Genomic DNA, 12,185 nt, shown 5'->3' on the forward strand with positions numbered 1-12,185 from the left:
CTATCCTGGGCTTTCAATATGATCCCGTGTTGACCCCAAATTTTTAAAGCTTTCTCCCTGAACAATTTTTATACAACCCAGGGAACTCTGAATGAGGTATCCAGAGAGCTAATACATGATAGTCTTAACGTCACTCAGATTATTTTGTGTATCCGCTGTGCACGAGGTGCTGTGGGGTTGCATTAGACCCTGAAGGCTACTACTTATTAGACCCACCCACCACTACTTATATTAGTCTTTTCCAACCAAAGAAGGGTATTAGACATTTAAGTTTGTCATTCTTCAATACGAGTCAGGGAATAAGTTTGCCAAAATGAAAAGAGCAGAAAGAAGATGGAAAAGATCCAGTATGAAATTACAAGTAGACAAAAAAACTTGGGGGTTGGTTGGTGAAGAGCTTTAGCTACTGCACACCGTTGAGTGGGGGGGGGGGTGGATAATGTGGGTTTTAAACAAAGGTATCTGTGGAATAGTAATAAGAACCTGAAGTTGGACAAAAGTTTCAAAGATGCTGGAGCTGACTTGAGCCGGACAGCATGTACTGATCACCCTAGCCAAAGGAGGGATAAAGAGATGGAGAGGAAATGTCAGTTCAAAAAGTGTTTGCCTGGGAAATAAATGCCGGTCAGAAAACCTGACATTTGTGATTTTGTTTTGCATTTACACACGGTGCTTTCTTGGGAAAGTAAACCCATGATTGAAAAGGAAAGCGGATGTGTAATACATGAAAATGCCTTTGTAAATACATGTCAGGTCTCATTTCTTTGGCTCTTGAAACCATTGGGGACTTTTCAACTCTGGAAGTTTGTAAAAATAGGCAGGATAAATGTTTATCTTCTGCGGTTGATGTTCATACCATGCCTGGGTTCAAAGTTCTCAACTAGATAACCACTTCGGGGTCTCTTCATCTCCAGGTGTTGGCAAAGTAAAGGAGTTTACATTACATTCCGGGCAACAAAGAACTTGAAAGGAGGGCTTCTAGAAAGAGAAGTAACCCTGCTCCACTGACTGGAAGCAGAAGTAGTATAATCAGTGTTAAACAGCGTTAAGAATGAATACAGAAACGCGCAGCCCCCCTCCTCTTCCCAAACCCTGGGGGGGTTCGCAGCTAAAACTCAGTTCCTCCGTTGTAAAGGAAGGGCAGATATGGTAAGATTCCGCATTTCTGTGGAGCATATGTTTGGAATTAATCATGTAACCACATTTGCCCCGGCCTCAAGTTGGAGATCAGGAAAATGTGGACAACCCTGGTGAGATTCTGAATCCAGGAGAAAAGGTCACGGGGCCTGTTCTGAAACGCACATCGGAGAAAGCCCTTCCCGGCCACCAGGCCACCTGAAGTCCCAGTGCAGATGTGAACGCAAGGTGGTCTCAGACAGTGAACCCCCAGGCCCAAGGGAGGTGACTTTCTTCAGCTAATGGGGAGCGAATGAAAGTAGGAGAGAGCTCTCAAAACACGGACCAGAGAGAAAACCAGGTGGGGAGGTGAGCCCATCTGGCTAATTGGTCACAGGCTGTAAATTCCCGGCAAGCATCTTTCTCTTAAGCCGCATCTGCCCTCGCTCCTGAGAAGGACCTGGATCTTCAGAGGAGTGGCAGAGAGATGTTTGCAGGGATGGGTGCCATTGAGGCTTGGGGGGCTTTTTGGTTTTTTTAAGTTGATAAACAGAAGTATGTCTGCTCACAGAGAGGTACTTAGAAGGAAAAAATGGCAGGAGTGGGGCGGGGTGAGGGAGATGTCGGAAAGGCACTTAGGAAAAGCTGTGTCCGTTGCTCCACCCGCCTTTCCACGGCCAGATACTCTCCTGTGACCATGGGTTCCAGGGCTGGCCCAGGGCCAAGGACAGAGCAGGAGGTTCCTCTCCTGCATCCAGCCAGTCCCCACACCCCTCCACTCACCCACAGACGCTCCTGTCAGCCGTTTCAGCCTGAGCTGTCCACCCTCTTCTGCTCTAGAGCACAGGACTCCTCTGAGTTCATTCACGCTCAGATTGTGGGGACGGAAAGTGTTTTCCTAGTTCAGATGGGAGCAGAGTGAGAGAATGACCATGACATAAACCACAACCCTCTGGTGGTGGGATTTCGGGTACCCTGACCTGGGCCGAGAAGACAGCTGAGAGCAGAAAGGACTCTTTACTCATCAGCCTCTCCACGGTCGGGTGACCCTTCGCCCTGGCCTTGTTAGGGGCGTGAAGGTGGCTTTGTCGATAGGGATGCTTCTGAACATACACTGGGGTCCCAGTGGTCCTTCCTTCGGAAGGTGTCTCTGATCACCTCCCTGCTAGTAGGCGTGGCTGAGTACCTTGCCCGGCACTGGAAGCCTTGCTCTGCGGGGCTGAGAAGTCACGTGTGCTGAAATTGAAAGGGTTTTCCTCTCTCACACACATACCAACCGAGGAGGATGTTCCAAGCCTATTCCATTGCCTCCTTTAGTGCCGTTTATAGCTCTCAGCTTGCTTGACATTTTAAGCAGCTGAAGAATCCCTCCACTAAACTGGAGTGGCAGGTAGGGTGGCAGGAGTGAGATTCTGGTGCTCAGTTCTGCTGGTGAATTTCTCTACTGACAGGCGTATTGGAAGCAGTATTCACTTTGCCCCCCTTACGTCCAGGTATATACTATCAAGCGGTATGAAAAATGATACAAGGTTTGAGCATCTCTGAATCAAGGGTAGAATTCCGGTGAGCGAGGCGCCCATAACCGAAGGAGAGCTGGCGCTGTGGAGGCTCTCTGTGTCCCGGGCACCTGGCTGCGTGCTGCAGGAGTGTTTTGTCATTAAACCCTCACACCTACCCTGCGTGACAGATACTGTTATTATCCCCCACTGACAAGCTAGGACAACTAGAAAATTCAGTGAGTGCTTAACAACTTGGGTATTTTTCTGTATATGTTATACTTCAGCAGAATTCGTGTTTAAAAAAAGGAGGCCATTTCAGCCCAGAGAAGTGAAGTAACTTTCCCAAGGTCGCCTAAGTGGTGTTTGCAGAAGCAGGGTTCAGCCCCCACATCTCACTTTGGAGTCCACTCAGCCCCTACCCTCCACCACCCTTCACATTTCATTGTAGGTGGTAATCATGCCACCTGGTAAATAGTTCACGCAAATAACTGCTATCTGCCTGCTCTCACACAGCTAATCTTTTTTTCCCCCACAATTTATATAATTTTTACTTACTGTCTTCCACAAGCGTACACTCTTTTCCATAGTTACAATCACGGTGAACCTAACCATTTTTGGAACTTTCCACTCCCTTTTTGGATGAGGTTTTGAAGTAAGTCTCCTTTGGTTCTTAGAGACCACCATGCCCCTGGTCCTGTATACTTATTAACATCAGCACTTTCTGGAAGCCAGAGGTGCCTCCCTGAGGGCTGGTTTCTTTCCAGGCAATATTTTTTTCCCCTAAACTCTTCAGATTTGCCCCACTCAAAGTAGACTTTTCTCTGGGAAGGAGCTGGGCTGGTCTTAAAGCAGCAGGACCTCCCACCACCCACCCATCTACTCCAGCTCTCTCCACTCCTCCCGGGAGCACCCTCCTTAGAATCCTCTTATCTCCATCACAGAATCCCTCTCCTGCCTTCACTCTGGCATGGGTGGGACGGGGGTTTGCCCCAGATGAGGGGAAAGAGAGGTTAACACAGTTTAGCCCCGTAATCCACGCATCTTACTTGGTTGCTTTCCTTAGTCCCCCAAAGACAGCTAATCCTTCATTTGGTCATTTCTTCGTTACCTAAGAAATGTCTCTTCTTTCAAGGGGTTCAGAGTCTAGTAGGGGCAGACAGACTTAAAAAAAAAAAATTAAGTCAATAAAATGTTACGGGTTCTAAGATGAAATCAATTTAGGTAGGGCGCACATCAAGGGGAGGAAGTGGCCAGGGTAGAGGAGCAAGACCTCACAGAAGAGGTAACTCTTGAGTGTTGAAAGGTGAATAAGTGCTGGCCGAGGGCCAGGGCGTGGCAAGGTCAAGGCTCCCTGTATCAGTCTGCTTGGGCTGCCGTGACAAAACTCCACAGACTGGGTGGCTTAGACAACCAAAGTGTATGGTCTCATGCTTCTGGAGACAGGAAGTCCGAGGTCAGGATGCCAGCAGAGTTGGTGCCTGGTGAGGGCTCTCTTCTAGAGTTGCAGACAGCTGCCTTCCTGCTGTGTCTTCACGTGGCCTGTCCTCTGTGAGCGAGCGGGGAGAGAGAGAGCAAAGTCCTCTTCTTCTAAGGACGTCAGCCCTATGAGATGAGGGCCCCACCCTATGACCTCACTGAACCCTAATTATCTTCTTAATTTGGCCCGATCTCCAAATATGGTCACGTTGGGGGTTAGGGTTTCAACATGTGAACAAGGGTGTGTGACACAATTCAGCCCATACCACCACTACCCACACATTCCCTGGCCCCCCAGTTCCCCCTGAGCCCTCCTCACTGAGGTACCCCACATTCCCTCCATCCATGCCTTTTAGGAGTCCTTTGCCATGCATCCTGCCTGCCCCAAGAAGTCTTTAAGGAGCAGTGCAATGTTTCCAGTCTGCTCCTTGGCGTCTGTTCTAAAGAGCATGAAACTGCTGAAACTCTTATTTACAAAACATTGGCCTTCAGATGTTCCGCCACCATCTGACCAGGATGGAGAAGCAGCGGCTGCCCTTCCACCCAGGAGTCCTCTCTTTCAGGGATCCTGTTCTACCTCTGGCTCTCCTGAGCCATAGGGCCCAGCAGAGAGTTTGCACGTAGCAAAAAACTGAGCTCTCCTCCCCTTTCTCCTGTCACACCCCTAGGCCCTCCAGTTGGAGTTCTGGGCCCTTGTTTCTTGTGTTATGTCAGCCCCTCACTCACAGTTCTTTGCTGGCCCTGGGGTCAGGTCAGTGAGCCATAGTGGCCAATAGCGCGCTGCACTAGATGTCAGAAGACCAAACCCTGGTCCAGCTTGGCCACGTGATCTTCGTCTGTCAGACAAAAGACTTGCAACAAGAGGCTGTGACAAATTAAAGAGTTAAACATGACATCCTGGAGTGACCGCAGAGCTCAAAATGGATAATATAGGTGAAGTAGAAAGTGCAGTATTCATTTCAAAATAATCCTAATGTTTTATTTTTATAAGAACATTTTTGGGGTGGATTGCCGGAGCTTCTCACGTCTCCTGTCTCACTGCAGTTATATCGCGGGCTGCTGAGAATTCTCCGAAGCTGCCTCAACCATAAACCATCCTTCTCCCATGCCCAGGTTTTCATGCTCTCGTTTTTGACAAGAGTCCCTGTAATTCCAGGCCTCCTGTGAAGGCTTCCTACGCTGAGTAGAGAGTAGTGGACGCCTTCCCTGGGAGACGGTGCAACGTGGTGCTTATGGGTGAAGGTTCTGTGGTCTCTTCCTGGGTTTGACCTCAGCTCTGGGACCTTAGGTATTCCTGTATTCGGTTTCCTACCTGGAAACCGAGGATATTAATGATACCCTAATACTGGGAGATTTGTGGGGAATTAAATGAGTTAAACGTGTAGCCCTTGGAACAAGGCTTGTCATGTAACAGGTGCTGACTGTTCCTTGTTATTTTCCCCCTTCTGTCCCGTAGACATGGAGGCCTGTGGCTACTGTCCCCCAACGGTTATTTAGGGATTTGACTCAATCCAGTGATGTTGGGGAATTGAATGTGAGTTTGCTTAACCCACCAGTACTCAACGTGAAAGCTATCAGACATTCATGTTTGATTCCACTCTGTGTCGGATTACTTTCATCTGTCTTGAAAATAGTCTCCAAAGAGTTAGCTTGCTGGCCAAGGGTAAGGCCATGTGCTTGGGGAGAGGGGCGGGGGGGGGGCGGTGTGACCTTTGAATACCTAGCGGTGTCCGAGGATTTGGGACATAGGAACTGAGGAGAGAATTCTGGGGAAAAAAAAAAAAAAAAGTCCGAGGGTGGCCAGCGAGGGGAAGCTTTGCTGGCTCAGAAGGAAATTCTGCCTTTTCCAGACCAGCTTGGGGTAAGTTACGCGTGATGATTTTGCAAGCCCTGGTCAGCTGAAGCCAGCAGTGAGAACTGTGCTCCCAAGGGGTTCAGTGGCCAAGTTAAGAAGTGGGGGGGATTCTTTCTGGCTGGGGATGGGAGGAGGAAACTTCTTCCTGTAGGCTTCAGCATAAAGTACAAAGAGCTTAGCCTTCGCAGGTAGCTCGAGAACCCTCTGAGTGCCTTCTCTTTATTGTGTCTGCTATGTGATTATCTTTCTGAAGTCTGTGTTGTGTTATGAAAGAGACAAGTTGAATAAACAGACTCTATTTTCGTCCGGAGCCACGGCTTGGGCAAGCGTTCTGAAATCTCTAAACCAGGATCCGTCTCTGTCCTGCGCGCCTGTGAGTCTCTCTTCCGCCACACGGTGGTGACACACCTAAGCCACGGGGCAGGTCTCAAAGCCAGTTAACACGGAAGCCCCAGCACTGGGCACCGAGGGTGAGAGTGTGTCGCTGACTGTCAAGATGCTTTTTGCTCTTACCCTTCTAAGATTCACGATCCGTGCCCAGTTATTTGTCTGATGTTCTCCTTTGACTCCGTAGCGGGATTGCCCAGTGGGCAGGGGCAGCCTCCACCCCCCGCTGGCCTGGTCCTGCAGCTCCTGGATTCACACTGCCTCTGCCCCCAGCTCTAAGGCCCGTTCCCGGATTCTGGTTCTGGTCTGCTCAGCTGGCAGCACCCAGCACTCAGGAACACGTGGACATGTGAGCAAAACAACCCTGCTTCCCCTGAGTTCAACTAAGGCAAGGCTGGAGGATTTCAAAAAGAACTCTTCCTTGGAGACAACAGCATAATATACACAACAGTTTAAAGAGGTGGATAAGTTCAGAGATTGGCCTGCAGACCAAGACTTGGGGATAAAATAGCAAAAGAGTGAGCAGTTAAGACCGGCTGGCAAGGCTCGCAGACGATCCAAAGCCTAATTTCTTCCCCACCTTGGAATCTAAGAATCTCGCAGAGCAAACTCGAACAAAGATAGCCCAGCTTCTGTCCCAGGATAGATTTTATGTGTAATTTGTAACCTCTGTTCCAAAGAAGATGTGGAGTGGCTTACGATAAAATGGTGTACGCAGCTGTGTGAAATCTCAAAGCTGCTAAAGAAGAAATTAAAAATGTGCAAATGTAGGCGAGAATATAAATAGGATATATCAGATTGATAAACAAAGACCATGTTGGAGCCTCAAATTTAGCACCAGGACCAGAATCCGGGGAAACCAACACAAAAAGGGAGACAGGATGTGTGACACATGGACGCCATCTAATAGAAAAGAAACAGACTTTTTCCAAGAAAGGCAAGCTTGCTCCTGGTACGGAATATTTATCACAGTAACCGGAGCATATAATTCAACCGTGACTTTACAGAACACACAGAAACTCTTCCATTCGGTTGATAACTTAGATCTGACGAAATCCTCACATCTTCCTGGAATTTGTTTCCATACCCACCACACCGTGTAGCATCTCCTTCCTGAGATCTCAGGTAAAGTGGGGAAACCCCCCGAACCTCCGCAGCAGAGGACCCTAGAGAGGGATGCCCAGGAAGAGTTAGCACAGCCTGACAAGGGTGTGTGTTCTGCACTGTTCCCCATCTCCCCTTTCCCAAATGGGAGCTTTCGGTAGACGGTCAAGGTGTTTATCTACAAGTATACGTTGGACGTATGGGAGGTGATTAATTACAAGTCACAATATGGAGAACTGTGTACGGCCTAGACTGAGAAGATGCCCGTCAACCAGAAATCCGGGACTCGTAGAGCAGAGCTTCCACGACTGCTCCTCTGTGCACAGTAGCAAGATGTGATTTGAGAGTTTTCTCCCTTTGGGAAGGAATTGAATGCAGGTTGGGTTGCACTTGGGAGGCTCGTGTTGTGACGTGTGTGGTGTTAGATTATTGTGGTTTTAGAGACGTATGTGGATCTGTGCGCACAGGCACACGTGTGGTGGCTGAGCAGCCCAGGGGAGGCTGTCACGGACCTGTGTTCCTCTTCTCTCTCTCGCCCCCGATACCTGCTTATTCCATGTGGTCCAGATGCCGGTGACACTCATCCCCGGTGCATCCGCACCTGCCCTCGATCCCCCTGCCAGGCCACAGTGGGAGGCATTTAACACAGACTCCGGCCTGGCGATGAGTCAAAACAGCACCTAAGCGTAGTTTACAAAGACAAATAGTGGTACAGGGTGCATTTCACAGCAGGAGAGGAGACCCCGCATTGCCCGCCCTGCTGGGCTTCCCACTCTTCTGAGGAAAGTACTTTCAGCTCTCTCACTTGTTTCTTGGGGATTTTACTTTCTTATTTCTAAACAATGTGCTTATACTAGTATGACTTGAGTCGATTGCAGTGTCGGGTGTTATCTGTTAACTTCCTGCTGTGGAAGACCTTACACTTACGCTTTCCCTCTATGCGACCAATGGAGTCAAATCACAATGGTTAAGTCGTTACTCAGCATTTTCATCTTGACTCTATCAATACTTTTAGCTGAGCCATGTAGCTTACTAGAGTCAGATTTCCTTTCTTACACAGTAGTTTGTTCTTCCTAAACTTACTGTCGTTTGTTTCCCTTTGCTTATCATAATTCTTGCCCTAAGGTAGTTCAGAGCTAAGAAATTCCTGTGGGTATGGTGAAAAGCACATGAAATGCTCTGTCTTTATAATGTTTTCCTTGGGGGTCGGCCCTCCTGAAGTCCTCCTGGAGCTGAAAAATATCTTTATCCTACTTGCAGCAGAGTGATTGCATATATAGAATTTTAGGTTGGAAACAATTTGTGATCAGAATTTTGAAGGCATTTTTCATCGTCTTCTAGCTTTCCTTGTTGATATTGAGAAGTCCAGTGCCATTTTGATTCCCGAACTTTTTTATCTGTCCTGCTTTGCTTTTGAGAGAGCTTCCCTTCAGCTTCAATAGTCTAAATTTCAAAAGAGAAACCATCTAGTAACTTCTCCCCTCACCCTACACTATTGTGTTGGGTACTTTGTAGACCCTTCAGTCTGGAATTCATTTCCTTCAGTTCTGGGCATTTTTCCTTACATTAAAGCTTTGATAATTACCCCCTCTGTTTTCTCTCTTCTTTTCTTATGGTACATTCCTTAGTTGGAAATTGGACTTTCTGGTTTAGTCCTCTCACTTCCTTATTATTTTCTCTCCTGTTTTTCCTCCGTCTTTTTGTTCATTTGGGGGACATTTCTTCAGTTGCATCTTCAAATCCTCCCATTGATTTTCTTTATTGCTGCTGTCTTATTTTTAAACTCTCAAGTTTTCTGATTTTTTTTTTTTGTTTTTTTTTCTGGTACGCGGGCCTCTCACTGTTGTGGCCTCTCCCACTGCGGAGCACAGGCTCCGGACGCGCAGGCTCAGCGGCCATGGCTCACGGGCCCAGCCGCTCTGCGGCATGTGGGATCTTCCCGGACCGGGACACGAACCCGTGTCCCCTGCATAGGCAGGCGGCCTCTCAACCACTGCGCCACCAGGGAAGCCCAAGTTTTCTGATTTTTAAAAGTTATTCTGGGGACTTCTCTCGTGGCGCAGTGGTTAAGAATCAGCCTGCCAGTGCAGGGGAAATGGGTTCGAGCCCTGGTCCGGGAAGATCCCACATGCTGCAGAGCAACTAAGCCTGTGCGCCACAACGACTGAGCCCACATGCCACAACTACTGAAGCCTGCACACCTAGAGCCCATGCTCCGCAGCAAGAGAAGCCACCGCGATGAGAAGCCCGTGCACCGCAATGAAGAGTAGCCCCCGCTCGCCACAACTAGAGAAAGCCAGTGCACAGCAACAAAGACCCAATGCACCCAAAAATAAATTTTAAAAAAAAAGTTATTCTGTTCTAGTTTTATAGATACAAAACATTTTATATCTCTAAGCATATTAGTGTTTCTTTGAAGTTTTCTTCTTTGCATTGTATCTTTTTGCTGAATTCTTTTTTGTGGGGGGGTATGATTGGGGGGGTTTCTTCTTTTTGGTCAAATATCCAGTGATGCTTGGCTACCCATTAATTTTTTAAGAATGAAGCACTAAGGAGACATCTGAAAGTTTTATATGCATGGGTAGGATGTGTTGAGTTGTAGGTTTCACAAGCGATTATCAGACAGGAAGGACCTAGTCATTTTATTGGGGGCCCCAAATGCTAGTGTCTGTAGGCCTTTTCTCTTTGGTTAGTCCCTTTCTGCTGAGAAGGGGTCCTGTGGTCTCCTGCCTGGAGAATAGAGGCGTAGCTGCTAGCATTTGGGAGCCTAATGCAGGAGGGGGCAGCAAACTCACCATCCCATGTGAGAATGTGTATTTAGTCTCCTATTTTCAGCCTCTCACCTTATCCCTTCCTAATTCTGCACCTGTTGCCCCATGTTCAGAACTCCTCTGGTCCCATTCCTCCACTGACCCTCTTTCCTGAGAAGACAGTGCACAGGTAGCGTGGCTGGTTGTGTGGGGCAATGGAGGAGGTCTGAGGTGTAATTGGTCCTCGTGTAGTCTTTAAGCAGCCCCCCTGTTTTTGGCTCTGCTTTCAGAAGTACCTGGTGCCTCCCATCCCTGAGCCTTGCCGAAGATCTGGCCCAACAGCCAAAGCCCTCTTGGATTCCCCCCCCCCCCCCGCAGTTTGTTTGTTTCAGCACCTACTCTCACTCATCCATCATTTACCCCTGTGCTTTCTGTCTTCCAACACTGTATTGATACGTCTGTTTGGATATCATTTTCTCCCCTATTCTTTTGGGTTATGGGTTTATACCATTTGTCCCCCTCGAGGTGGAGTCGGGGAAGGGGCAGAGGTAACCACGGGTGTTTGATTTGCTGTGTTTAACGGAACCAGCGTGTCGCATAATCGCACCCTACAGTCTTCATTACAGCCCTGAGGTCGGTAGTGTTATTCCCATAAGGCAGATAGGGAACCAGGAACCCGCAGAGGCGAAGGCCCTTTGTCACGGTCACTTAGCTAGTCAGTAGCCGAGCAGAGATTTCAACCCAGGTGAGCCTCTGAACCTCACACTCCTCCGCCCACATCACACTTCTTCTGATTCTCCAGGATTGCTCGGGGATTCCTTCTTAGCACGCTGAACAATATTCATCAGGACTGCATACCGCGCACAATCCCAAGGGACAGTGTAGTTCGGTTAACGGGGCTTTTTTTTTCCTCCTTCCCTTTGTTCCCCGAAGCAATTATTTCTTTATTTCATTTAAAGACTCGGCCTCCGCAGCTGCTGCGGACAGCTTACAGTTGTCTGAAGGTTGAAGACAAGAACCAAGCCGCGAGCTTACGAGCCATCAAACTTGAAAGATGTATTGAGGTGAAATACTGCTGCAAAGCCTCCCCACCAAACCTTTTTTTTTTTAAGTGCTTTCTTTTTCTTTCCAAAATGAAAAAGAACCATTTGTACTATACATGCATTAAAAAACCCTGCAGCTCACGCACATAAAAATCTTCAGCTCTGGCGCTGTTCAAGACAAGATTGTTTTGGTAACTGCCCACCCCACCCCAATAGAGCAAACAGTATAGTCTTCCGAAGCCAAAGTAATTGCGTGTCGTACACTGGTATTTAGAGTCAAAGATCAGTATATGTGTGTGGGCCCAAACACCCCTTCCTTCTCTCCTTCGGAGAAGAATCCTGTGCTAACGGTTAAATAACTTGGTTTTCATACCGAATATTTAAGTTGCAGATGTGAGCCACACGGGCAGAGGTTTGAAATCAAGACAGCTGAACTGCCAAAGGTACTTTTGGAGTTCACGTTCAGCCGTTTGGATGAAACATAAACTGACTTCACGGGGAAGCATTCAAGTGGAGTTTTTCATCCCACGTATGATCTTGCCCTATTTATTTATTGACTTTTACTTCCAAGCCTTACCTGGGTCTGGCATTTCCCTTGGCATCCTCAAAGAGGTCCGGATCGTTATTGGCCCGTGTGAAGCACGGTGATGCGGGGATTACAGAAGAAGTTGGTTGCAACTTTTCAGTAGTGCGCACGTTAGTCACTTTTGAAGGGAAAATGTGAAGGTATTGTTTGTGTTTAAAGTGTTTGTTTTTCTAAGCACAAATCCCTTAGCAACTGTACGTGAAGACAGGTTTATTTCGGCAGAATGTGTGGTAAACAAGGGTGTTCGTTTATGACCAGGCGATGGTACGTGGAATGGTCTCGTTTGCAATTCACAGGCGTGATGTAACCAGGCCACGACCTTCCTGAGAGAGAGTTTGCCACCGTGTGTTTCCCTAAGGTGATTCCTGC

At 48.0% G+C, this 12,185-nt stretch overlaps 1 protein-coding gene across 2 annotated transcripts in view; it reads left to right on the top strand.

Moving 5' to 3' along the window:
• The window catches only part of STX8 (syntaxin 8), a 240,663-nt gene that overhangs the window by 200,860 nt on the left and 27,618 nt on the right, over positions 1 to 12,185 (top strand). Inside the window, exon 8 of one of the 2 annotated variants that reach the window (XM_060135642.1) lies at positions 11,147 to 11,276. The exons of the other annotated variant lie outside the window; for it this stretch is intronic. Coding sequence (XP_059991625.1) covers positions 11,147 to 11,196 — 50 coding nt within the window. The 3' untranslated portion in view covers positions 11,197 to 11,276. Of the gene's footprint in view, positions 1 to 11,146; positions 11,277 to 12,185 lie in introns of those variants that run through there. 2 annotated transcript variants of the gene reach the window in all.

This window comes from Lagenorhynchus albirostris, chromosome 20, assembly GCF_949774975.1.
Source record: "Lagenorhynchus albirostris chromosome 20, mLagAlb1.1, whole genome shotgun sequence".
Taxonomy (NCBI): domain Eukaryota; kingdom Metazoa; phylum Chordata; class Mammalia; order Artiodactyla; family Delphinidae; genus Lagenorhynchus; species Lagenorhynchus albirostris.